This window comes from Podarcis liolepis, assembly GCF_965112155.1.
Source record: "Podarcis liolepis genome assembly, chromosome: 5".
Classification (NCBI taxonomy): Eukaryota; Metazoa; Chordata; class Lepidosauria; order Squamata; family Lacertidae; genus Podarcis; species Podarcis liolepis.
This window is the reverse complement of record NC_139556.1, coordinates 97,849,140-97,876,564: the sequence shown is the minus strand read 5'-3', so window position 1 is coordinate 97,876,564 and position 27,425 is coordinate 97,849,140. Positions and strand designations below refer to the sequence as shown.

The window sequence follows — 27,425 nt, the reverse complement described above, 5'->3', positions numbered from 1 at the left end:
GGTCTCTGAGGGATCAAAAAGCTCTTGAAGAAGGAGAGTTGAACCTAACCAGGCGTCCCTAAAGAAACAAGGTGAAAGAGAAGGATGGAGATACGGGCATTTTTGATTGCTGTCCTGGTGGTTCTTCTGATTCTGCACTTCCTGAAACAACTCTGGTCACACAGGCAATATCCTCCAGGACCTTTTCCGCTTCCTCTCATTGGAACTTTGTGGAAATCCGGGGCGAAGCTTCGTGAAGATACTTTCATTAAGGTACTTCTTAGTAATAACTCAGTCTAATGTCAATAATTGTTTTATCAATTTTCCCCAACCATTCTGGTATTTAAGATTAAACAGTACCATGGGTTTAAATGCTAACTGCAAGGGCCACAATTTAATACACAATTAAATGCGATGAAACTCCTACACTTAAAAATCATTGAATTAAAATTAAAACTGAATTTAATTAAAAATCATCCAAGGTTCCATTGCAAAAATAACTTAATTCCTTTTCAAGTCACCCAGAATTTTTACAAACTACTTTCAGGTGTAATAAGGGCAAGTAAAAGTAACTAACAAATTTAATAAACAAACAAACAAAAGAAAACAAAAGCAATTCAGAGATTTTGGAATTAATTCTGTGAATCTGTGAATCTGAATTAGTTCATTCCTGCCACTGCCGCTGTGTTATATAGGCCATACACAGGCAGACCTAGAAGCTGCCATGCAGATAAAAGTTTGATAGAACAATGATGGAAGAAGAGGAGGATTTGGGGCTCTCGAATTTCAGTGGCTCCCTGTGCAGCGCTAAAATTTGGCGCTGCCCACTCACCACTTGCTCTCCATTATACAGTGGTACCTCAGGTTTGATAGAATGATGATGGAAGAAGAGGAGGATTTGGGGCTCTTGAATTTCTTGTAATGAACTGTTTATTTAGCCCAACTGTATGTTTAGTTGGATGCATTTTAGAGATAAACTTCTTTTGTTTCCTAGAGCAATTTCCTAGAGCAAATCATTCCTTTGTCAGAAGCTATCCGTAATACAAATAATAGTAATAATATAAAAGGTCATTATTAATAATACTGAAAACCACAAAACCGTATAAAAGATGAAAATGTCCATTCAAAAATCACAAATCAGAAATGTAAGTTGTATACTGTTACACTGAGGAAGCGCATAACACTTATGATTATGACCAACCAGAGATTTAACATGAAAATCTTTGCCCGCATTTTTCAAGTCTTTTGGAGCTATCACTTCTGGTGCATATGCACATCATATCTAAACCCCACAGCACCAAACAGATACATTTAAGAAAAGGCATTAAAAAATGACAGGGAACGTAGGTCCGCAGCATTCATTCATGGCAACCTTTCAACAGATACTAACCTGCATATGCTACTCAATTTCTTAAGCCTTGGAAAATCTTCATATTGGTCACTCAAACTAGAAACACTTTTAATAAAATAGCAAATCATTCTTAATGGATCTCGGCAGTAAACACTAATCTCCAGGTAATAATCTCACCAAGAGCAACTCCTCCTCCTTCTTCTTCCATCACCTGTAGCCAAGTAAGTTTGTCTTCCAGTGAGTCTGTAAGTGACTGTGGAGGCCTATTCTGGATCCATACAACCTTCCACAATGGAGACATAGGTTTCTGGGTGGGAGTTGATCATGACGAGGATTGCCAAGCATGCCTTCCTCTTAGCAAGTTTCTCCCTTTTGTCTTGAGTTTGAGTGTCTTCAAAGCCCATGACACCTTTGGTAAAGGCTGTTCTCCAACTGGAGAGCTCGCAGGCCACTGTTTCCCAGTTGTCAGTGTTTATACTACGTTTTTAAGATTTGCCTTGAGAGAGTCTTTAAGGCTCTTCTGTTGACCACTGGCATTACACTTTCCATTTTTTAGTTCAGAATAGAGTAGTCGCTTTGGAAGATACCAGTCCAATGAAGTTGATGTTGAAGAATCATTGCTTCGACAATGGTGATCTTTGCTTCTTCCGGTACACTGGCATTAGTTTGCCTGTTTTCACAAGTGAAGTGTAAAAACATTTTGAGACACCATTGATGGAATCTTTCGAGGAATTGGAGATGGCATTTATAAGTGGTCCATATTTCACAAGCATGCAGTAAAGTTGGTAGTACAATAGCTTTGTAAACAAGCATTTTGATATCCCTGCGAATGTCCTGGTCCTTAAACACTCTACACTTCAGCTGGGAGAATGCTGGGAAAGATAATTGCCCAGGTAGGAGAAATGATCAACATTTTCCAACATTGCACCATTGAGTTGGACTTGTGGTGCTGCAGAGGGGTTGTTTTGTACTTGTTGGTGCAGCACTTTGGTTTTTTTGGTTTTTGGATGTTGAGCGATAGGGCAAGATTTTCGTAAGCTTCTGTGAAGATATTTAAGATGGTTTGGAGGTCATCCTCTGTGTGTGTGCACACTACGTTGTCGTCAGCATACTGAAGCTCTATGACAGAAGTTACGGTAACCTAACTCTATGCTTTCAGCATTCTCAGATTGGTTGGAGGTTGGATGGCAGCTAACAGATTGAGGCTAAATCCTGACAAGACAGAAGTACTGTTTTTGGAGGGCAGGGGGCGAGCAGGTATCCTGAATGGGGTAACTGTGCCCCTGAAAGACCAGGTGTGCAGCCTGGGAGTCATTTTGGACTGACAATTTTCCATGGAGGCGCAGGTCAATTCTGTGTCCAGGGCAGCTGTCTCCTATCTCCATCTGGTACGCAGGCTGAGGCCCTACCTGCCTGCAGACTGTCTCACCAGAGTGGTGCGTGCTCTAGTTATCTCCTGCTTGGATTACTGCAATGCACTCTATGTAGGACTACCTTTGAAGGTGACCCAGAAACTATAACCAATCCAGAATGCGGCAGCCAGACTGGTGACTGGGAGTGGCAGCTGAGACCATATTGCACCAGACCTTAAAGACCTACATTGGTTCCCAGTACATTTCTGGGGTTTTTTTAATAATTTTTTTATTGGTTTTTCACAATTTATGTAAACACAAACAATACACAATACACAATACAAACATACAAACACATAAACAAACATGTATAATTTCAAATCCTTTTTTCTTAAACCTTACTTCACCGACTTCCCCATACCTCCCCTTTCTGCATCCCAATTTCCAAATTAGTTTCAGCAAATCCTCCCCCTTAAGTTTATCTAATTTTCCCTTGCTCTTTTCTTTTACTTAACCTTTTACAGCTGTAATCCCCTTTTTTCTATACCCTCAACATTTTAGCACTCATTAACTTTGGAATATTTCTTAAGATAAATTTTGAATTTCTTCCAATCTTCTTCCACCGTCTCTCTCCCTTGGTTGGTTCCCAGTACATTTCTGAGCACAATTCAAAGTGTTGGTGCTGACCTTTAAAGCCCTAAATGGCCTCGGCCCAGTATACCTGAAGGAGCGCCTCCGCCCCCATCATTCAGCCTCCACTGAGGTCCAGCACTGAGGGCACCGAGGTTGTGTGTGCAAAACTGAGAAGATCCTTAACTGCGAAGGTCTATTTGGGGGTGACAAATTTGGTTCTCGCCCAGAGCATTGTATTACAAACTTTGCCCTTGACTGCCACTGTGAAAGAAATGGCACTGGGACAGGAAGCTCACAGGCTGATCATGCTACTATTTACAATTCAACACTTGCCATATAGAAAATGCAGCAACTTTTTGGCATGTTGCTGATTTCACTTAGCTACCCATGCCCTAATTATTCTAATATAACTGACCTTGTTTACATGGTTTTGTGCCTTTCAATATTAATAAGAACCTTGTCCTTTTACATTAGTTTTAATATTATTACTGTGTACCTTGCTTGTAGCTGCTGGATTAAGGAGGCTTATCTCTGAAACACATCTTGCAAAACAAAAGCTGAGCTAATCAAACAGTTTATTAGAATAAGCTCTGGAACTTGTCTTCCTTCTCTTCCATTGTATTCTGCCTATGACCTAGAATGCTGGGAACCTCCCCCCTTCCAACAGATTACTGGGCACAAAGTTGTTGTGTTCGCAAAGTAAAGGAAGGATTGAACTCTGATTAATAAGAATACACACAGAGGCTTGAACCAGCAAGACTCTGGGAAGGGTGCATATAATCGTGTCTCTCTGTGCTTGTCCGATTCTGCAGCCGCCCCTGGCCCAAGCCGTTTTATTCACAAAAGAACTTTTTACAGAGTGTTTGTAATAACCAATCAGATTTCTTCTGAGTATTTCCACAAACCCACATGGGGAGAAAGTTAAACTACTAAAACTAATTAAGCACAAATATTTCTGGGGTAAACAAAGAACAGAAGTACAAAGAAGAGAATCTGGCAACCCCGGAGGTAATAAACAATCAGTACACATGATAAGGCGGATGGCCAGGAGGATAGCAATCAGTATCACCTTCATGTGAGATCTGTTTCCTGGCCCTAAGATTAACATCCTAAGATTAATATACATTAGAGAGCTGCTTCAAATAAGCTTGCCCACAATCTTTATGGCCCAGGATGCCTGCCTGGTGAAGCAACTGCTGAGCTGCTGTGTACGTGACTCGTGAAGAAGAGAGGAATGGGCATTAGAGGCAAAAGGGCATGAAAAGGGCATGAATGTAGAATCTTATGGGATTTAATAAGAAATTATCGTCAATATATCAAACCCAGTCAACACAATGCTTTCATCGTGGACACGATGGCTTGATGTATATTTTATAATTCCTCATGGTAATCCCATCTGACCCCTACAAAAGTTCTCTTGGCAATGAAGTAGGAGCTCATCATCTCTTTCCAAGAAAATGAAGGAGCTTGTCGCTCACATGTAGCTATTATTAGTCATTTAATTTATAAATATCACCCTTAATCCACAGCTCAGAGCAGTTCACAACCTAATAATAATAATAATAATTAATAATAATTTTATTATTTATACCCCACCCATCTGGCTAGGTATCTCCAGCCACTCTGGGTGGCTTCCAGCAGAATATAAAAACATAATACAACGTCAAATGTTAAAAACTTCCCAATACAAGGCTGTCTTCAGGTGTTTTCTATAAGTTAGAATACAACATGCCTGTTGTCTTTGTCCATGGAGTTTTCTTGGCAGGGATACTGGAGTGGCTTGCCGGTTCCTGCTCCATATTGAGGGCACAAGGAGAAGGGGATGGCAGAGGACGAGATGGTTGGACAGTGTTCTTGAAGCTACCAGCATGAGTTTGACCAAACTGCAGGAGGCAGTGGAAGACAGGAGTGCCTGGCGTGCTCTGGTCCATGGGGTCATGAAGAGTCGGACACGACTAAACGACTAAACAACAACAACAGAATACAACATACATGAAACACACGATAAAAACAAGAACAAAAAACTAACAAACCAGTAACCCTTCCCACAAACAAATTTTGAAAAGGTATAAGATGTTAATCAGCAAGAGGTCTGGTTGAAGAGCAACAGTTTCGTCTTAAACACCTAAAAGTGTATAATGAAGGCATCAGCTAAACCTCCCTTGGGAGAACATTCCACAAAAAGGAGAGACTACAGAAAATGCCAGTTTTTGTGTTGCCATCCCCTGGACCTCTTGTAGAGGAAGCACACAAAGATGAGCCCCAGATGATGATTGCAGGGTCCTGATCAGATCATATGGGGAGAGGCAGTCCTTGAGGTACTGAGATCCTAAGGCTTTGTAGATCAAAACCAATACTTTTAATTGGGCCCAGAAACTAATTGGCAGCCAACGCAGTCAGAGCAGAATCAGTGTAATATGCTCAGTCTTCTCCTGATGAGCAACCTGGCCACTGAATTCTGCACTATCTGAAATTTCTGAACCATTTTTAGATGCAGCCCTATGTATAACACATTGCAGCAATCTAAGCTAGATAGAAAATCAAAACAGGTAGTTTTCCATTGCCTTCTCCGCAAGAATTCACTCCTTGTCAGTCCATATTTTCTTTTATTTATTTGTTTATTTAAGCCATTTATAAGCCATTTTTTCCCCAGAGAAAACAATTCAAAGAATACAAGACTACTCAGCCATCAGATAAGAACATAACTTTTAAAACATCTGAAATTGGTAATAATTTCTAGCCCAGAGATATATTTGGGAGACCTCTTTTTAATTCCTTACCATATATTTGTCTGGTGGCGATGCTCCTGCTGTGACCCACCGTGGGTCAGAAACCTGACCCAGTGCTCTAGCCTAGTTTATGCCAACCTGGTGCCCTCCAGACTACAATGCCCATCTGCTCCAACCATCATGGCCAATGGGCAGGGAGTTGCAGTTCTACAGTCACTGGTGGGCTCCAGTTTCCACATCCCTGCACAAAATGTGCAAGAGAGAGTAAAACAAATGGGTTGGGAAGGGAGGGAGGGAGGGAGGGAGGGAGATGCTGGCAAAAGAAGCTGTGAGAAGCTGTAGAGGTAAGGAAGGCTGGAGCTCATGTGTTAAGTTGAAATAGCCACCTGTTTACTTTGAACATAACGTTCCTCTCCTCTCTTTTGACCCAAATGGTAGATGGCAAAGCAATATGGAAACGTTTACACCATGTGGATGGGACATATACCCCTTGTAGTCCTGTCTGGATTCCAAGCAGTGAAAGAAGCTCTCATTGACCACTCTGAACAATTTGAAGAGCGACCAGTATCGGCTTTCTTTAGCACAAAAGGAGAAGGTGAGTAGTGAAGAATCAGATAATCTACTGGCATTTCCCCCAGAGAAAAATTTAAATGACTGTCTGGATAAACAAAGCTTCTCTATTAACTGCAGGAAATGGGTTGTTGGAGCCAATGCTAGTCCTACAGTAGACCCATTGTAATTAATGTGCATGGCTAATGAAGGTCTATTAATTTCCATGAGTCTTCTCTAAAACTTACCTAGATGCAACCCAATCCTCTAGCAAGTGTTTTATGGATAGCCTAACTACTGCCATTCATGCACTAGTAACCTCCAGGTTGGATTACTGCAATGTTTGTTATTAGGGGCTGCCCTTGCGATTAGTCCAGAAGCTGCAGCTGATGAATAATGCAATGGGTCAACTGCTCATGGGGGCAGGAACAGCCAACATGTTACGCCACTGTTGAAAGAATTCCACTGGCTGCCAATTAGCTACTGGGTTTATTCTATTTTATTTATTAAATTTATATACCGCCCCTCGTCAAAAAATATTGGGGTGGCTCACAGAATAATTTAATGATCTTGGTTTTGGTGTATAAAGGCATATACAACTTGGGATCAAGATACTCAAAAGATCATCTCATTCCTTATATACCTAGTCAATAACCAGACTCTGTGGGTGAGGGCCTCCTGCAGATACCATCAAAAGCATCAATTCTTTGTCGATCAGCCTTCTTTATGGTCCAGCTCTCACTTCCATACATTACTACTGGGAAAACCATAGCTTTTACTATACGGACCTTTGTTGGCAAATTTGGTGGTACTTAGGGTAGACCCAGTGGGCAGTCACCATCATCGTCACTTATTAATTTATCAATTGCCTTCTGCTTGAATGTCTCACAGCAACATATAGACATATAAAAACAGCTAAAATGGTTTTAAAACAGTGCAGAAACAACAACTAAATATGAGTGAAAAACAATACAAAGTATATACCTGTTGAAGGGACCCTGAGCAAGGAAAGTAGATTAAGACTATATGGGTAAAAACTGTATAAGAGGGAAACATCAGTGACCTTACTGTGGGACTCTGCTATAGACTGCCAAACCAGACTGAAGACTTAGATGCTGCCTCCCTAGAACAGAATACCAAACATTCAAAAAATGAGAGTCATGGGAGACTTCAATTTCCCTGATATCTGTTGGAACTCAAACTCTGCCAAGAATGTAAGGTCCGGCAAATTCCTCCATTGCCTTGCTGGCAATTTCATTTCCCAGAAGTCAAAGACAAAACCCCCCATTATATTCTTGCAAGGAAGTTGCTAAAATGTGGCATGAATGAGGTACTTGTTAGGTGGATTTTTAGCTGGATGACTGACAGAACCCAAATTCATTAATAGTTCCTCATCACTTTGGAAAGGAGTACAAGGGGGTGCTGCAAGGTTCTTACCTGGGCATGTTGTTGTTCAATGTCTTTATAAATGACTTGGATGGAGGAATTGAGAGGATGCTCATCAAATTTGCAGATGACACCAAACTGGGAGGGATAGCTAATGCCACAGAAGGAGTTGGGTTTATCTTTATCAACACTGGTTCTTTGTGCAACAAAGACTGAACTTGCAGGTATCACCTGAGTTTTCCATGATTTTAAATGCTAGACAAAATCCCCCATCGTAGATATCACATATCTGGAGATCTCACGTTTTTCTGATACTGTAAAGTGCAGGGACTTCTGGGACCACCTGACTTCTGTTCTGTTATCACACAATAATGAATAATGAATTTCTGAATGACAAAAGGCAATAGAAAGTGAGGTTCTGTTACTCCAATATCGTAGAGATACCCATATAATACTATGAGACGGATTCTGCATCATCTTCTAATTCTTTGCTAATTCTTCAAGGACATTAACTTCAGTGAACATAGTTTCTTCCAGGCTGACAACTTAATTATTTACATTAATTTCTGTAAATAATAATTTCTCAATGATTTCCCATAGGTATTATATTATCAAATGGTCACGTCTGGAAGCAACAGAGACGGCTTGGAGTGGTTACTATGCGGAAGCTGGGGCTGGGGAAGAAAGGCATGGAGCACCAAATAGCAGAGGAGGCCCGTCAGCTTGTGGAGGTCATTGCAAGTTCAAAGGGTACATGATCCTAGGTGATGGTGATGGGTTTCCTTATTTTCCAGTCTGCAGAAATCTATGTGTACTGCCTCTGTCCATTTTGGAAAGGAATGTAATATGCTTTAGAATCACAAAATGGTAGACTTGGAAGGGACCCAGAGAGTCATCTAGTCAAATCCCCTGCAATACAGGAATTCTGACCACAGCTGTCCCTGGGTGGACTTGAACCACCACCCTTCTGTGAGAGACACTGCGCTATTGTGCTGGAGATCACAGCGGGTTTCTCTTGACCATCATAAAATCCCACTCTCAGTATGAGCAGGAGCAGCTGAACTCACATTAGTATAACTTTATTTTGCAGGTCAACCATTGGACCCCTCCATGCCCATCACTAATTCAGTCTCCAACGTGATATGTGCTGTAGTTTTTGGGTACCGGTTTGCTCTTGAAGATGAAAAGTTCCGGAAGCTGATAGAAGCCATGGATCTTGTCCTAAAATTTCAAGGCAGCATCCAGCATTCTGTGAGTAGACATTTTCATTCCTACTGAGCCAGAGAGGTCTCCCAAGGATCTTAGGGCCCCCATTCAGCCTTCTGGAATCCATTATGATAGAGGATAGAGTGTTGGAGAAGATAGATTAGGTTTAAATCTAATCTAAGATAAGGGCCATTTACGATCTCATAGCATAAATCATTTCTCAAGATTATTCTAAAGATAAGGAGACTATGTCCAACCACAGGGGACTCTTTGGAGGAAAGATGGGATAAAAATGGAACAATGACCTTCAAAACAGGCTGTCTAGAGCCCACAGGGTTAGCATAATAATCTTCTCAAGAAGGGAATTACGTAGTTTTGTTGCCATCATAGTAAATTACATTTGTTTTCTTTCTGCCCACTGAATATCAAGACTCATGGGACTTGTTTGCTGAACCTGAGGTAATATATTGTCAGCCCTATTATGGACCAGTTTAAGATCTTCAGGTTTTAAGAAAGACAAAATATTCCTGAGGCACTGGGACCTAATATGGTATATTGTCTCCCAAAATTCAATGACCACAGAACCCTGAGAGACTGTGGGTGAAATAATTTGGAAAAGCAGGGACTAATGAGGTACAGAATGGATTATCCTGAAAGACAGCAAGCCTGGCTGGCTGGCTGGATCTGTAAGCTCTACACTGCAAAGACTACAACTGGAGGATGTGAGCATCTCTAAATTTTGGAAACATTTCAAGAGAGCCATAAATGCCCATGTTTCAAGAGTGCTACAATAACTGTTGAAGAGTCCAACCCTAAATTCAACAGAGGTGCACTGATTTTCCCGGGGGGGGGGAGCAAATCAATTTGCTGATTTGAATTGGTGGGGGGGTGAGATTGAATTTAGCAGTGGCAGCCATGGTGGTGCCTACTGTGACCCCCCCCCCCGCCCTGCAGACGCTACCTTTCCTAGAATTTTTTTAATGGTTGCTCTCACTGCTAAAAAGCAGCTCCCTTCTAAATGACCCAACTAAACCCTTTTGATCTGGGGGATGGGCAGACCTGTCAATTTCAGTTTCTCATTTTTCCTGTTTTTCATTTTTCCTGTGTTAAATACACTTCTCCACATTTCTAGAATAGAATAGAATAGATTCTTTATTGTCATTACACAAGTGCAACATTGCACAAAGTGCAACGAAATTGGATGCCATCCCTTAAAACAACAAAAGCAAAACAACAACAACAACCAAACAAACCACATTCCAGCCACACCCACACCACACCCATCAAACTCCCAGGTCACACTATCGAGTTACAGCATTCAAAAAGGCCACAGCTCTTGGATAGAAACTGTTTTTCAGTCTATTTGTCTTTGACTTGATGCTTCTATATCTCCTGCCAGAAGGCAGTAGTGCAAACAGACCGTGTCCCGGGTGAGATGAATCCTGCAGGATGTTATTTGCTTTCCTAAGACAACGGGAACCGTACAGTTCTTCCAAAGATGGGAGAGGATGACCAATAATCCTTTGGGCTGTGGTTATGACCTTCTGGAGCACCTTCCTCTCCCTAGCTGTACAACTGGAGAACCAAGCACAAATACAGTATGTAAGAATGCTCTCTATGGAGGCTCGGTAGAAGGACACCAGCAGTCTCTCACTCAGATTGTTCTTCTTTAAAAGTCTGAGGAAATAAATTCTCTGCTGGGCCTTCTTCACCAGAGCAGTGGTATGTGCGCTCCAAGTCATGCCCTGATCGATAGCTACTCCCAAAAACCTGAATTCCGCCACCCTCTCCACCCGTTCCCCGTTGATATACAAGGGCTGAATGTCCGCCTTTTTTTCCCTGTAATCCACCACCAGTTCCTTGGTCTTAGCCGTATTAAGAGCCAGATTGTTCTCTCCACACCAAACACAGAGCCGCTCCACCTCGTCCCGATAGGCGGACTCATCCCCTCCTGAAATGAGCCCTACCACCGTAGTGTCGTCAGCAAACTTGATGATTTTGTTGCTGGAATAGATGGCTGTACAGTCATACGTATAGAGAGTGTAGAGCAGGGGACTCAACACACAACCCTGTGGTGAGCCGGTGTTAAGGCTAAGGGCTGTGGACATGTGTGACCCTACTCTAACCCTCTGGGAACGTTCTGACAAAAAATCCAAAACCCAGAGACAGGTGGAGTTGGAGAGTCCAATCGCCTCTAGCTTGGACACCAGTCTATGGGGGAGGATAGTGTTAAAAGCAGAGCTAAAATCCACAAACAGCAGCCTCACATAACTCCCCGGCTGCTCCAGATGGGACAGAGCAGCATGGAGAGTGGTATTGATGGCGTCTTCCGTGGATCTATTTGCTCTGTATGCAAACTGGTAGTTGTCAAAAGTTGATGGAAGACAGGAAATAATGTGACGGCGCACCAGTTTCTCAAAACACTTCATGATGATTGGAGTCAGTGCAACTGGTCTATAGTCATTCAAACTACTGATTGTGGATTTTTTAGGCAGAGGGACAATAGTTGACGACTTCAGGCAGGGTGGGACAATAGACTGGTGTAAGGACTTATTGAAGATCTTAGTAAAGACCCTCGCCAGCTGATCCGCACAGCCCTTCAACACCTTTCCAGTGATGCCATCAGGTCCAGCCGCCTTCCTCGGATTCGCCATCCTCAAAACCTGTCTCACCTCATGTTCCTCTACCGTGAATGAGGGGCCCCTATGGGCTGGTGGCTGTAATACCGGCGTCTCAGGTGGCTCCTTCTCGAAGCGAGCAAAGAAGAGGTTAAGCTCCTCTGCCAGCAAGGGGTCACCGTCGACAGCACCAAGGTTAGGTTTGTAGTTGGTAATATGCTGAATCCCCTGCCACATCTGTCTTGTGTTGTTGCTCCTTAAATTATCCTCAATCCTCAGCCTATAATCCAATTTTGCCCGTCGAATACCCCTCCTCAAGTTTGCTCTTGCTACACTGTAAAGCTGCACCTCGCCTGACCTGAAAGCCCTGTTCCTTTCCCGCAACAGGCACTGGACCTCTCTATTCATCCAGGGTTTCTGATTGGGGTAAAACCGGATGGATTTATTTACTGTGACAGTGTCTGTGCAGTGATTGATATAGCACAGAACTGCCGCCGTGTGCTCCTCCAGGTCTGAACTATCGAAAATATCCCAATTGGTTCTCTCAAAACAGTCCTGCAGCTGGTGAATAGCACCTTCAGGCCAGATTTTAACAGATTTTAATATTGTGGGAGCCCGTTTCCTGAGTGGGATATATGCTGGTATCAGGAACAGAGACATATGGTCGGACTGGCCCAAGTGTGGCAGCTGTAAAGCCCTATAGCCGTGATTTACATTCGAATAAACTTTATCCAGTGTCTTGTCCCCTCTTGTGGGACATTTCACATGCTGATAGAGCGTTGGGAGCACTGTTTTAAGTTCAACATGGTTGAAGTCTCCCGCAATGATGTGCACAGCTTCAGGATACTTGTCTTGCTGGCTGCTGATAAGGTCCTGCAGGCATCCCAAAGCCAAGTTGGCATTGGCATCTGGCGGCACGTACACACCAGTTAACATAACAGCTGTGAACTCCCTAGGGAGATAGGCTGGTCTACATTTAACAGCCACATATTCCAAATCCGGTGAACAGTGACTGCCCACAGTCTTCGAATTATTGGACCAGCATTTGTTCACATATACACACAGCCCCCCTCCTTTGGTTTTTCCGAAGTCCATGCCTCGGTCATGACGATGTACCGCACAGCCTTCCAACTGAATAGCTGTGTCTGGTATGGACGGTTGAAGCCATGTCTCAATGACAAATAAAACGCAGCAATCTTTTACAAGGCTGTTCTTTGCTGCCTGCAGCCTCAATTCGTCCATCTTGTTGGTAAGAGATCTCACATTAGCAAGAAATATGCTAGGGAGCAGTGGTTTAGATGGACTCCTCTGCAATCTTACCAGGACGCCAGCCCGACAACCCCGCTTTTGCCTCCTGTCTCTACGCCGCCTTCGCCTCCTCCCTGGAGGCATAGTAATCCATGGAGAGCCCGGTGGCCTGGCTACTCCCACAGGAACGTTATCTGGGCGAAAATAATCAGCTCTTACAGCTTGTTCACACTGTAACCCGACCTTCAGAAGTTCCTGCCTGCTGTAAATCTTTCTTGCCCGGCCAGACATACTCAGACCAAGTAAAAATAATAAAAACAAAACAAAACGCTGAGGGAGAGCACTAAGCCACAGCGTCTATGCGCGCTGCCATCTTGTATATCTTGTATCTGGTTACTGGCTATTAGATTCCCATTAAACCACTCCTTTCCTTATTCGCTTGTGTTAAATACACTTCTCCACATTTCTACATCAATTTCTGATCTTAAGAAAAGGTCTCATGAAATTTCACCAGCATTTTAGTGCTAATTTCTCTTAATGCACACATTTGCCTAACAGTCGCATTTTTGCAAAGCAGTAAATTGCACGTTTGTATATTGTTTTCAACAATATATGCATTCTTAGGCACACCTGCCCATAGTATTTCCATTTCTAATTACCTGGGAAACGGCAGACAACCCTATATTAGTCCAACTTTCAATTTCTAGTTCCTCCATGTATTCAGAAAAGGTAAAAAGGCGAAAGATTTATACTAGAAGCTCTTCTGGGTGGACATCTATATAGAACTAAAAAAAAATGTTTAAAGTCTCATTCATAAAAAAGGACCAGACATTCATAGGAATGTAAGAGAAGTTTTTTTATATGCCACTGTCGCCACGAGAATCCTAATGGCGACTAACTGGAAGAGTGATAAAATCCCTTTCAGGTCAGAATGGTTACAAAAATTAGTTGAATATGCTAGCCAAATTAACCAAAAAATGAAAGATAATTCAAAACAAGTATTTACAGTGGTAACTCTGGTTATGAATGCTCCTGGTTACGCACGCTTCGGGTTACGAACTCCTCTAACCCGGAAGTAGTTGCTCCTGGTTGTGAACTTTGCCCCAGGATGCAAGTGGAAGTCGTGCGTCAGAGGCGTGCGCACAGTGGGAGGTGCCATTAGCAAAAGTGCACCTCAGGATAAGAACAGTTTCAGCTTAAGAACGGACCTCTGGAACGAATTACGTTCGTAACCAGAGGTACCATTGTATTGCAAAATGGGAAGTTTTTAAAACATATCTTAAGAACAGTTGTTGCAATTTGAACTCGGTCATAGCCTTTGAATATCCTCTGTAGCTATATTAAGCAAGAAATAAGGATATAGGAGAAATAATACTTTATTTTAAAAGGAATGGATATGTTTATGCAATAAGTTAGTAAATACTAAGTGAAGTATGGAGATGACAGGAAGTTAGCTGTACACTAAGATTTATTGTCAGAATATATGAGTTTTGGGGTTTTTTGTTGTTGTTGTGAACTTTGTTTCCCTTGTCACATAAATGTACAACTTTTTTGTTGTTGTTTATATATATATATGGTATTCAGAAAAGGTATACAATTGATCTTTAATGCAGAAAATAGAAAAAATGAAAAGTTTTCTTTTTAAAAGATTTTTTGTAGAGCAAGGTGGGCATTATTTGACAGGGTAACTGGGGAATTTAATAAATAAAATAAGTAATAATAAAAATTGCAGAAGTGCACATTTCAAAGGATGGCTGTGTTTGAACTTGCATATTAGACAATTTCATGTTTAAATGTCAACTTACTTGAATGTCCGTCCCCCCCGCCATATTCTCTACCCATCCCCACCTCCTGCAAAAAGACCACTCACTTGTTCCAGGAGGAGTCCTGGGATTATTCCCAGTTTTGGAATGAAGTCTGGGAGCTGGAAAATATATTGAGCAATGTTTTTCTTTCACATTTTCAGCTAGGGATAATTCCCAGAACCAGTTGTTGTGAGATTCAGGAGAAGCTGCAAACACCTTCCTTCTTCTCAGTTAGACTCAAAGTAATATGCTAGCCCTGAAGGATTATGCAGATTATTAAAGTGCTAATCCAAAACATGAAACATGTGACCAAGCTTCCTCATGGTAATGACAGCATTTTTGCTATCTTTCCTTTAGTTGTATGAAATATTCCCATGGTTCATGAAACATCTCCCAGGGCCCCACAAGAAGGTCTTGTCCTGCATGGAGATGGTAGTGTCATTTGCAAAGGAGGAGATAGAGAAGCATAAGGAGAATCTGGCTCTGCATGAACCACAGGATTTCATTGATTTCTATCTGCTTGAGATGGAGAAAGTAAGTACCTGCTTTGAAACGGAATCCTGCTCATCCAAAGAATCATTATATTCCGTCCTACATGTGAATACTAATGTCTTGCCAAGACACCAGTATTTTTATTCTGAATCTCAGCTGAAAAGCACATCGAGTTTCGCCAAATTTCCCTCATAGTCATTTTAGTTGCTAAAGTAGGTTGACTTCCATCCATAAACATCTATTGAAACGGGTAGGAATGCCAGATATTTCCATAACCCCACATGTAAGTGTGAATGAGTGGAAATTTATGTGTGTCAATTAGTAGGTGGGGCTAAGGCTTTTAAAATGTTTATTTTAAAACAACAACAACAACAGTATTATAACAAACTGTTCAAATGAGGTTTAAAAAGAAGGTTGGGAGGGGTGAAATTGCTAACAGCCTTGGGCAGTGGAGTGCCAACGGGAAACATCCCTGTTGATGCACCACCTACTGTATTTTTCGCTCTATAAGACGCACCCGACCATAAGATGCACCTAGTTTTTAGAGGAGGAAAACAAGAAAAAATATATATTCCGAATCAAATGTTGTTGAAGAGCGTTTGCGCGGCTATCCCTCTTGCTGTTCTAGCTTCGGCAAAAGCAATGCAAAGCCTCTCAAAGCTTCCCAGGGCTGCAGGAGGAAGCCCCGGCTGCTGGCAGAGCAGTGCGACTCCCACCCCCAAAGAGCAGCTCAGGAGCACGGGGCATCTGCGCGCAGCCTGCCCGCTCTTCCCAAAGCTTCCCGGGGCTGCAGGGGGAAGTGGAGGCTGCCAGCAGAGCAGCGCGGCTCCCCACCCACCCCCAAAGAGCAGCCAGGAGCGTGACACACTCTGGCAATTTGGCTCCAGGGACCACACATTCGCTCCATAAGACGCACAGACATTTCCCCTTACTTTTTAAGAGGAAAAAAGTGTGTCTTATGGAGGAAATGTGTGGTCCCTGGAGCCAAATTGCCGGAGTCCACCACTGGTGAAGAAGCAGTGCTGGCAGTGGTGGCAGCTTCGGTGAGGTTTCATCAAAAACTCACAGGATCTTACTGGATTCCACTGTTGCTGCTGTCACTTTGCAGGCACTGCTGTGCAATGCAGGTAAGGGAGGAAGCAGCATCATCAGGGCAGTGGTGGTGGCACCTTCCCATGTCACTTCAGGTGGTGTGATGGGACCCTTGACCCCTTATTAAGCTTTTCCTGGTGGTATGGTGCTCACTGGAAGGACAGATCGTGAAGCTGAAGCTCAGGCTCCAATACTTTGGCCACCTCATGAGAAGAGAAGACTCCCTGGAAAAGACCCTGATGTTGGGAAATATTGAGGGCACAAGGAGAAGGGGACGACAGAGGATGAGATGGTGGGACAGTGTTCTTGAAGCTACAAACATGAGTCTGACCAAACTGTGGGAGGCAGTGGAAGACAGGAGTGCCTGGCGTGCTCTGGTCCATGGGGTCACGAAGAGTCGGACATGACTAAATGACTAAAGAACAACAAGGTGGTATGGTAATAAGTGGGTGAAAGTAGATAAAGTAAGTGCTGAAGGACAGGTTGTAATGCATGTAAATGACATGTCACCTTCCCTATTTTCAACATCAGAACAGGAATGACCCAGAGTCTAACTATAATGAAGAAAACATGGCTGAGTGTATCTTTGACCTCTTTGTAGCAGGATCAGACACAACCACCGTTTCTCTGAAATGGGCGCTTCTCCTCCTGGCAAGTCATCCAGATATCCAAGGTGAGAGAGGGAGCTATGGGAGCCTGGGCTTCTCTTGACCTCTTGACAGTGGACTGTAATTCTTTAAAGGTTTCATTCATATCTAATGAGGTGCTAAAATAAGGAACTTAAAGGAATGGAAATAGTTAGAAGTAAGTGAGTTTATGATATAACTTTTGGAAGACAAAGGGTTATCAAAATAAGTTAAATGCTTTTGACTTACTCATCTAGAAAGAACCCTTTTTCCCACCAACATTTTCCTACATAGTTTCTGGAACCTAAAATCAAGGTCAACAGAAGCAGAAATGTAAAATGCCCTGAATGCCCTGTCCCCATAGGAAGCTTCCAATCTATTATTACTGGGACAGGAAGAGATGGAGGGTCTGAATGTGTAAGAAAGTTGGAACAGGAGGTAGTTGTGCGTAGTGGATGAAGCTAAGTGAGTCAATTAAAGTTTTTCTGAAGGAGAGGAATGGCTGTGCAAATAGAGGGAAGACAATTCATAGAATCCTAGAGTTGGAATAGACCACAAGGGCCATCGAGTCCAACCCCCTGCCAAGCAGGAACCACCATCAGAGCACTCCTGACATATGGTTGTCAAGCATCTGCTTAAAGACCTCCAAAGAAGGAGACTCCACCACACTCCTTGGCAGCAAATTCCACTGTCGAACAGCTCTTACTGTCAATTTGAAGATTGGGAAACGGCATGGCCAAAGGAAGGGAGAGAAAGATGCATAAAGAGGTCATTGTTCTGCTGGGCTCACTCACTCCCTCTTTGCATTTTCTTTGGTCATGATAAAAGGACTTTGGAATCTTTTGAAATATAAATGGCAATTTAACACATAGCCAATGAAGCCACCTTTTCCTCTGCACAGCTTAGCGGATGATTTTCTCTTTGAGAGAAGCTCATTTATTTGATATAAAGAGGCAGGGGTGCCAAATCAAATAAATTATTGGGGGGGCAGGTAAGCCCCAGTCCACATTTGGATGGTAACATCCATCAACTTTGGGAGGTCCGGGCCCCTCAAATATTTTAGGGGGGGGAGCAAAGGGACCTCAACCTCTAACAGTTGGATCCCATGCAGAGGACTGGCCAAGAGGTCCCCAGCAGATGCCATCATTGCCTCTGCTGTGAAATAAGTGCCTGAGCCCTTTCCCTGAAATAAATGTCCATGGGGGGGGAATGCAATATTCAAAATAAACCATATGTTTCTATCGTTATCTTCAGATAAAGTCTACAAGGAGATAGAAGATGTCATAGGTTCTGCTCACTCAATCAGCTATCAAGATAAGAAGAAATTGCCCTACATCAATGCTGTGATTCATGAAACACAGCGCTTTAAATATACCTTACTTTTTGGGGTTCCCAGGCTATGTACAGAGGATGTGAAGATTTGTGGTTTCCTCATTCCCAAGGTATAGAAGCATGATACAACTGCACTCCTGTGTCCCAAGAACAACAGCATCACTGGGCTGCAGTGTACTGAGTGTTGCAGGCAGCCATTCAGGAGCTTGTGTTGTCTAAAACCTGAAGAGCAAGAAAACCACGCAAGAGCAGGAGTTCCATCTGCAGACTTGTTTCACCATTGGCTAGTGCTAATTTTTTTTGGTCAGGAGTATAGTGTCAACAGTGTGATGCAGCACTAAAAAAAAAGCTAATGCTATACAATGCTGCATCAACAGAAGTATAGTGTCCAGAAACAATAGTACTGCTCTATTCTACTTTGGTCAGACCACACGTGGAGTCCTGTGTCCAGTTCTGGGTACCACAGTTTAAGAAGGATATTGACAAGCTGGAACATGTGCAGAGCAGGGTGAGCAAGAGTATAAAGGGTATGGAAATTAAGCTTTATGATGAATGACTGAGGAAGCTAGTTATGCTAAAGCCTGGGGGAAAGGGAGACTGAGAGGAGATATGATAGTCATCTTCAACTATCTGAAGGACTATCACATGGAAAATAGAAAAAGCATGTTTTCTCTTGCTCTAGAGGGCAGGACCTAAACCAATGGCTTCAAGTTCTGACAGAGCTCTTGTGGACTTTCCTTCATTGGAGATTTCAAAGCAGAGGTTGGATGGTCTTCTGTAATTTAAGCTTTAATTGAGATTCCTGTATCGCAGGTGATTGGACTTGATGTCCTTTGGAGTCCTTCCAGCTCTAGAATTCTATTATTCATGTATCAAGGAGGAGAAAAATATGGTGACCAGCAGTCTTCCTCTGGTTTTGGGTCTTCCCTTTTAAAAGACGGATGGAGAGAACGAGACCGTCCTTTCCCCTGCCCATACAGGCAGCTTTTAAATGGAAAAAAGTTGGAGATGAATCTGGCCACTGGTAAATGCCACTCTCCCCACAAAAACCCCACCCAGTTTAAATTCAGTTTGAATTTCACAAATATTAGCCCTAGGGTAGTGAAGGACGATCCAGTGTTCTGAGTGCATTCCCTTTCAATTGTTTCTTCTTTACAGGGGACTATTATTATTCCCGATCTGCGTTCTGTTCTTCTTGATCCAACACGATGGGAGAAGCCAACAGAGTTCAACCCAAATCATTTTTTGGACAAGAACGGACAATATGTGGCTAGAGAAGAATACCTGCCATTTGGTGCAGGTAAATGCCAAAATAATAATAATAATAATAATAATAATAATAATAATAATAATAATAATTTATTATTTATACCCCGCCCATCTGGCTGGGCCTCCCCAGCCACTCTGGGCGGCTTCCATAGAAACAAAAAATACAGTAAAATATCACACGTTAAAAACTTCCCTGAACAGGGCTCCCTTAAGATGTCTTCTGAATGTCGGGTAGTTGTTTATCGCTTTGACATCTGCTGCAAGGGTGTTCCACAGGGTGGGTGCCACTACTGAGAAGGCCCACTGCCTGGTTCCCTGTAGCTTTGCTTCTCGCAATGAGGGAACCGCCAGAAGGCCCTCGGCGCTGGACCTCAGCATCCGGGCAGAACGATGGGGGTGGAGACGCTCCTTCAGGTATACTGGACCGAGGCCGTTTAGGGCTTTAAAGGTCAGCACCAACACTTTGAATTGTGCTCGGAAACGTACTGGGAGTCTTTCAAGACTGGTGTTATATGGTGTCGGCGGCCGCCCCCAGTCACCAGCCTAGCTGCCGCATTCTGGATTAGTTGTAGTTTCTGAGTCACCTTCAAAGGTAGCCCCACGTAGAGTGCATTGCAGTAGTCCAAGCGGGAGATAACCAGAGCATGCACCACTCTGGCGAGACAGTCCGCAGGCAGATAGGGTCTCAGCCTACGTACCAGATGGAGCTGGTAAACAGCTGCCCTGGACACAGATTTGACCTGTGCCTCCATGGACAGCTGTGAGTCCAAAATGACTCCCAGGATGCGCACCTGGTCCTTCAGGGGCACAGTTACCCCATTTAGGACCAGGGAATCCTCCACACCTGCCCGCCTCCTGTCCCCCCAAAACAGTACTTCTGTCTTGTCAGGTTTCAACCTCAATTTGTTAGCCGCCATCCATCCTCCAACCACCTCCAGACACAGAGGACCTTCACCGCCTTCACTGGTTCTGATTTAAAAGAGAGGTAGAGCTGGGTATCATCCACATATTGATGAACACCCAGCCGAAACCTCCTGATGATCTCTCCCAGCAGCTGCATGTAAAAGTTGAAAAGCATGGAGGAGAGGACAGAACCCTGAGGAACCCCACAAGTGAGAGCCCAGGGGTCTGAACACTCATCCTCCACACCACTTTCTGAACACGTCCCAGGAGGAAGGAGCGGAACCACTGTATGACAGTGCCCCCAGCTCCCAGCCCCTCAAGACGGTCCAGAAGGATGTTATGGTCGATGGTATCAAGCGCCGCTGAGAGATCCAGCAGAACTAGGAAACAGCTCTCACCTTTGTCCCTAGCCCGCCGGAGATCATCAACCAATGCGACCAAGGCAGTTTCAGTCCCATGATGAGGCCTGAATCCCGACTGGAAGGGATCCAAATGGTCCGCTTCTTCCAGGCGTGCCTGGAGTTGTTCAGCAACCGCTCGCTCAATCACCTTGCCCAAGAATGGAAGATTTGAGACTGGGCGATAGTTGGCCATCGTGGCCGCATCTAAAGATGGTTTTTTTAAGAAGCGGTTTAATAACCGTCTCTTTCAGTGGGTCTGGGAAGGCTCCCTCACGGAGGGAAGCATTCACCACCCCACGAAGCCCATCGCCCAGTCCTTCCCGGCTAGCTTTTATAAGCCAGGGTGGGCAAGAATCCAGGAGACAGGTGGTTGGTTTCACTCGTCCAAGCAGCCTGTCCACATCCTCGGAGGTAACAGATTGGAATTGATCCCACTCAACTTGACTAGACAAAACTCTAGCACTCTCCCGCCCCGGCCCTGTTCCCACGGTGGAGTCTACTTCTTCCCGAATCTGAGCGATTTTATCTGCAAAAAACTTTGCAAAATCATTGCAGGAGAACATGTGGCCCGTACTGGGCCCCGATGTTGCAGGTGGTTCCACTAAATTGTGAACCACCTGAAAAAGTCTCCTGCTGCTGTTTTCTGCAGATGCAATAGAGGCGGTGAAGAAATTCTTCTTCGCCGTCGCTATCACCACTTGGTAGGCTCAACGTTGAGCTCTAACCTGTGTCCGGTCAGATTCGGAATGAGTTATCCGCCACCGGCGCTCTAGCCGTCTCAACGATTGTTTCATTGCCCTCAGATCTGTGGAAAACCACGGGGGTGTCCGGGCTCCATGCAATCGGAGAGGGCGCTTCGGAGCCAAACAGTCAATAGCCCTGGTTAACTCCACATTCCAGCGGGCCACCAGGGAATCGGCTGAAAGGCCATCAACATGGGATAAAGCATCCCCTACCACTCTCTGGAAACCATTTGGATCCATTAAGTGGCAGGGGCGGACCATCCGAATTGGTCCCACCTCCCTGCAGAGGGGATGGGTCGCAGAGAAGTCCAGTTGCACCAGGAAGCGATCTGACCATGGCACTTCTTTTGTTTTGCTTTTACTTAGTGTCAGATCACCAACATCCATAGAGGTAAACACCAGGTCCAAGGCATGTCCGTGGCTATGGGTTGGGCCAGACTTATTCAGGGACACCCCCATGGAGGCCATGCTTTCCACGAAGTCCCGAGCGGCCCCTTGTAAGGTTGTGTCGGCATGGATGTTAAAATCCCCTAGGACGACCAAACTAGGTGTCTCGAGGAGAACATCCGCCACGACCTGAAGCAGCTCGGGCAGGGAATCCTTGGTGCAGCGGGGAGGTCAGTACACCAATAGGAATCCTGCACTGCCCCTATTGGCCAACTTCCAGAACATGCACTCAGAAAACTGGGTCTTCCCAATAGGACGCCTGGTGCAAACTAATGACTTCCTAAAAATCACTGCAACCCCCCCCTCCCCACCCACATGACCTGGGTTGCTGTGCATAAGAGAAACCTGGTGGACAAGCAGCGGCAAGCACAGGCCCATCTGCTTCATCCAACCAAGTCTCTGTTACACATGCTAGGTCAAGTCCTCCATCCATGATCAAGTCATGGATGGCAGTGGTCTTATGAATCATTGACCTGGCATTGCACAGCAGCACCCTCAGGTCATGTGGGTATCCCTTGCTGATTCTAGTATCCATCCGGTCAGGACCAGACCCGGAGGCAGGAATAGTCCTCAGACAACGACTAAACCTGCCTCCTCGGTAATGACATGGTCTGGTCTTAGCATAACTCCTCCTCCTACCCGTGATCACTGAGATCGGTTGTCCCAGTGCATCCCCCCCCCCCTGTGGAACATGCCCCAGCCATTTTGTGGGCTGGGGCCGACTCCCCGGCAGCCCTGACCCCTCCCCCTAAGAACAAAATAACACCTTAAACAAACAAACAAACAAACAGACAAACAAAACCAATAAAACAATACAAGCAAAAAACTGTAAAAATTACAAAAACATCAAAATCAAAAAAATTCCCCAAGCCCAACCAAACATCCATCGCACCCTCACCCCCCCATATACAAAAAATCCAAAAGAATTTTTTAAAAAACATTTAAAAAACACTCTGTGCCCCTCCAGTGATTTGTAGGCATGCTTATTGGGGAGATTCCAGGAAATGACAACAGCAGCAGCAAGGGAGGCAGAGCAGAAATAACTTCCTTCTGGGAGGAGTAGCACTGCTGGGCATGATTAGGCTAAAGCTACCCTACATCTTTTCCTGGGATGTAATTTAGCCTCATCTGAAACCACACTCAGAACTGAGTCTGCAATGAAATTACCCTGCTTTCTACTTCTTTCATCCTGACCTCTATAGGAGATTGGGGTATGTCAGTTTTCCATTTTCAAAGAACAAAGGAGTATTTTTGTCCCGTATCTGTCAGGAGCTGGGTGTTTAATGTCATCTGCCACGTGCTGTAAAGTATTGTTCCTGCAGAAATTCAGCAGACATCCTCATTGCTAACTTCCAAATATCTCTTAACCTTTTTATACAAATAATTACAGTGGTACATTGGGTTATATACGCTTCAGGTTACACACTCCGCTAACCCAGAAATAGTGCTTCAGGTTAAGAACTTTGCTTCAGGATAAGAACAGAAATCGGGCTCCGACAGCGCGGCGGCAGCAGGAGGCCCCATTAGCTAAAGTGGTGCTTCAGGTTAAGAACAGTTTCAGGTTAAGAACTGACCTCCAGAACGAATTAAGTACCGTATTTTTTGCACCATAACACTCACTTTTTTCCTCCTAGAAAGTAAGGGGAAATGTCTGTGCGTGTTATGGAGGGAATGCCTACGGGTGGCATGCCTACGGATTTTCCTCCTCTAAAAACTAAGTGCGTGTTATTGTCGGGTGCGTGTTATAGAGCAAAAAAAATACGGTACTTAACCCGAGGTACCACTGTATGCCTATTCAATTGTTGTAGATGATGTTTCAAAGTAAAGATGAGCCAGCCATTTTTGTATGATAATACAGCATGGTTTTACAGGTTCTTCTGGTTGGTTGTCAGGGGAAAAAATAAGTATATAGAAAGGAGAATTCCAAGATCCAGGTTTGGGGCAAGTACTCATTTGGTGAGAACACCCCAGCAAAGATTTTAAATCAAAAAATATGCAGCAAAGTAAAGTGTGGAAATATAGGCTGCTAGACCTTTAATATATGCCCTTGTGAGTTCTTTTCAAAAGTTCCCTCTTCCAAAGAAGAGGGAAAAGACCACACATTTGGTAAGTTTATAATGGTTCACATACAAACTCTCCAAAGGTCAGATTCCTTTGCTTTTCCACACAGCATTCAGAAAACATTGCACAGGCAGTAAAACTTGACTTAGTTACAGTGCTGAAAGTTCCTAAAATATCGGTATGATCAGGGCTTTTTCCCAGCTGGAACTCACAGGAACTCAGTTCTGGCACCTGTCAGGTGGGCATCATTGCCATTATAAAAGGTATATGTGGTAAGTTTTAGCACCTCTTTTTCTAGAAAAATAGCACTGGGTGTAAAGACTTAAAAATGGCTTGTAAGAGCCATGCAGTTTGAGCTTGGAGCACCAGCTCAGATCTCTTTTGCAATGAACTTCTCAGGTGGCCTGGCGGAGAACAATAGGCCTGATTACCTGGGTCGATGCATAATGTACACTCAACTGCATTGTTAATGCTGGGATTTGTTGAGCCATAATTCTCATATTACACTTAGAATCCCATCGTATTCTAAGACTATGATGATGAAACAGTTGAAAGGCAAATTAAAGTGCCTAATTCATCTTAGAGATAATGATTTTCTACTTTTCCCATAAGACATCAAAGAGTTCTTTTATTGAATCTTATAGTGTCACCTCTGGATGACAGTAGCTCTCAGGCAGAGACTTTGTCTCAGCCCAGTTAAATTAAAGTGCCTAATTCATCTTAGAGATAATGATTTTCTACTTTCCCCATAAGACATCAAAGAGTTCTTTTATTGAATCTTATAGTGTCACCTCTGGGTGACAGTAGCTCTCAGGCAGAGACTTTGTCTCAGCCCAGTTAAATTAAAGTGCCTAATTCATCTTAGAGATAATGATTTTCTACTTTTCCCATAAGACATCAAAGAGTTCTTTTATTGAATCTTATAATGTCACCTCTGGGTGACAGTAGCTCTCAGGCAGAGACTTTGTCTCAGCCCAGTTAGCTGTGACCCTACAACTAGACATTCTATGAGCTGCCCTTTGAATATTAAACTTGCAGATATTATATGGCGCTTTCCTTATTGTCCCTGCCCACCAGCAATATACCCTTCCAAACATTTTATGTTGTTGGGTGGGAGGGAGGGAAGAGCGAATTCAGAGTACTATGATTTCTTTTTTTAAATAAAAAAATAAATGATTAGCCCTGTGCTGGACCTTCTTGCACAATGCAAGGTTAAGAAGAAGATTATTAAGAAGAAGATTATTAAGAAGAAGATTTTTAAGCTCATAGAACATCACCCTTGGGGATTGTGCAGAGGCAGTTGAGTATTTTTTTAAAAAGCCTTGCAGCTCTCTTTGTGTCAGCACCAAATAAACAAAGAAACCCAGAAACCTTGACACCGAAACCAGGGGTGCAAGCACAAGGAAATCAGCTTCTACAACCTCTACAACCCCCCCCCTCTTCTCCTATCTCTTTCAGTTTCTTTCAATCTGGGTTTGTGACTTATCCTGCTATTGCTCAGGGCAGTTGACCAAAGTTTGCCTCTCATAATCAACTATGAAATGTTGGCACTCAGCAGGCTAGGGAATTGACAACAGCCTTGATTATTTCCCTGTCCTAACTATGTCTAGTTCACCATAGTATTGTGTAGAGTACAAAGAAATGGACACTGGAAAGTAAATTATTGCTCACTTGCTGCTTTCCCCTTGTCTCCTCCGCAGGGTCTCGCATGTGTTTGGGAATGCAGCTGGCAAAGATCGAAATTTTCATCCTACTGACCAGCCTGCTGAGAATGTTCCGCTTCCAGCTGCCAGAAGGAGTTAAAGAAGTCAATATGGAGTCCATACCAGGGGGTACAACACATCCCCATCCTTATAAACTCTGTGCTGTTCCCCGCTGCAAGGCGTAATACAATAGGAAAGTTACAGGAGGCTGCACTCATGCTTCCTCCACTTGCCAAACTCTTTGCCATTCCTGACATATTAACCCCCTAGAGCTTCCCCTTCCCATCTCATGCAACTGCTGAGGTCTCTTCTTTTTGCAGCTCTGCTTTGCACCCATTATCACCTTCATCCCATCTCCTGTTTTTCAGGCCCTTTCATGCCCCTGCTTTCATCTTCAACCCTATCCCCAAGCCTCCTACTCCCTCCTTTTTGCAACTTACTTTGCATCCCCATTATTACTCTTACTCCCTTTTTTCCTCCACCCTCCTCGTCACTTTCCTCAACTCTCTCCTACACACAGATCACTCCTCTTTCTGCACTTCCTTTTCTCTCCTGATTTGGCCACCCCCTTTCAACCCCCTCCATACTGATCATAGAACGAAAGAACTGTAGTGCTGACTTTCCCTCCCATTCCCCCCCTCTCTTTTTCCCTTATTGGTTTTTTCTTTTTGCTTTTCTACTTATTTTTCCTCTATTTTTCTTGTCTCTTTTTGGTTGCCTTTATATGTATTTGGTTTCTCCAAATACCTATGTGATTATTAATACCACGCGAGATCAGCTGCTTGGCTGTGTGTGGAGGGAGACATCCTTTTGAGGAGTCTTACGGAAGAGAAAAGAACTAAGACTTGGAAGGCTAACAAGGCGTTACCGTGTGGGAACAAAGGAAACTATATTGGAAGAAATCAACGGGAGGAACAGAGGAATCTAGCAGTTCATTTTAGTGACCACCAGGGGAGAAGAGTTTTTTCCCCCCTCCAATAATTAGCTAATATAAGCTGATATATAAAATGGAAAAGGGGGTGGGAACGCCAGCAGAAAGGAGGCCATCTAGACAAGAAGATGGGAAGGAGGGGAAGGAAATTAAGGACTATGATAGTTTGATGGCTGAAATAAGGAAAGAATTTAAACATAATGAACAATATATTGAGAAAAAGCTATTGGAAGTACAGGATACATTGGATAAGAGATTGGAGGGGGTGGTGGGAGAACTGACAGGAAAAGTTAAAGATTTATCGGTAAGAGCCAAAGTACTTGAGGATTCAATGAAAAGGGTGCAAAAGGATTCGAAAGACAGTAAGAAGGATTTGGACAGGATTAAAATAGAAGTTAAGGAGATAGGTAAGGTACAGGAAGAATTGTTGGACAGCATGGCAATGGCTCAGATGAGACAGAGCCAATCAAACCTGAAATTCAGAGGGATTCCAGAGGACCCAAATGAGAATATAAGATCTAAAATGGTTAAAGAGCTGGCAATTTGGTTAGATAGGAAGGAAGAAGAGA

The 27,425-nt window shown here is 43.6% G+C and overlaps 1 protein-coding gene and 1 long non-coding RNA gene across 2 annotated transcripts; both read left to right on the top strand.

Annotated features, from left to right (window-relative positions):
• LOC310707303 (cytochrome P450 2J2-like) lies at positions 1-26,537 on the top strand. Its single transcript, XM_083504321.1, has 9 exons — positions 1-252; positions 6,483-6,639; positions 8,580-8,729; positions 9,070-9,230; positions 15,214-15,390; positions 16,972-17,113; positions 18,321-18,508; positions 19,557-19,698; positions 25,923-26,537. Exons 1-9 carry the CDS (start codon positions 85-87, stop codon positions 26,108-26,110), a joined length of 1,473 nt encoding a protein of 490 aa, XP_083360447.1. The 5' UTR covers positions 1-84; the 3' UTR covers positions 26,111-26,537.
• Positions 2,212-5,446, top strand: LOC310707505. The gene is made up of 2 exons (XR_014526521.1): positions 2,212-2,953; positions 3,345-5,446. It is a non-coding gene; the product is annotated as an uncharacterized lncRNA (long non-coding RNA).
• Positions 26,538-27,425: the final 888 nt, after the last annotated feature.

Excerpts from the sequence above, each read along its gene's own strand:
- LOC310707303 (XM_083504321.1), top strand. The coding sequence starts at position 85 with ATGGAGATACGGGCATTTTTGATTGCTGTCCTGGTGGTTCTTCTGATT. Across the intron at positions 253-6,482 it reads GTGAAGATACTTTCATTAAG|ATGGCAAAGCAATATGGAAA; the intron begins GTACTTCTTAGT and ends CCCAAATGGTAG. Across the intron at positions 19,699-25,922 it reads ATACCTGCCATTTGGTGCAG|GGTCTCGCATGTGTTTGGGA; the intron begins GTAAATGCCAAA and ends TCTCCTCCGCAG.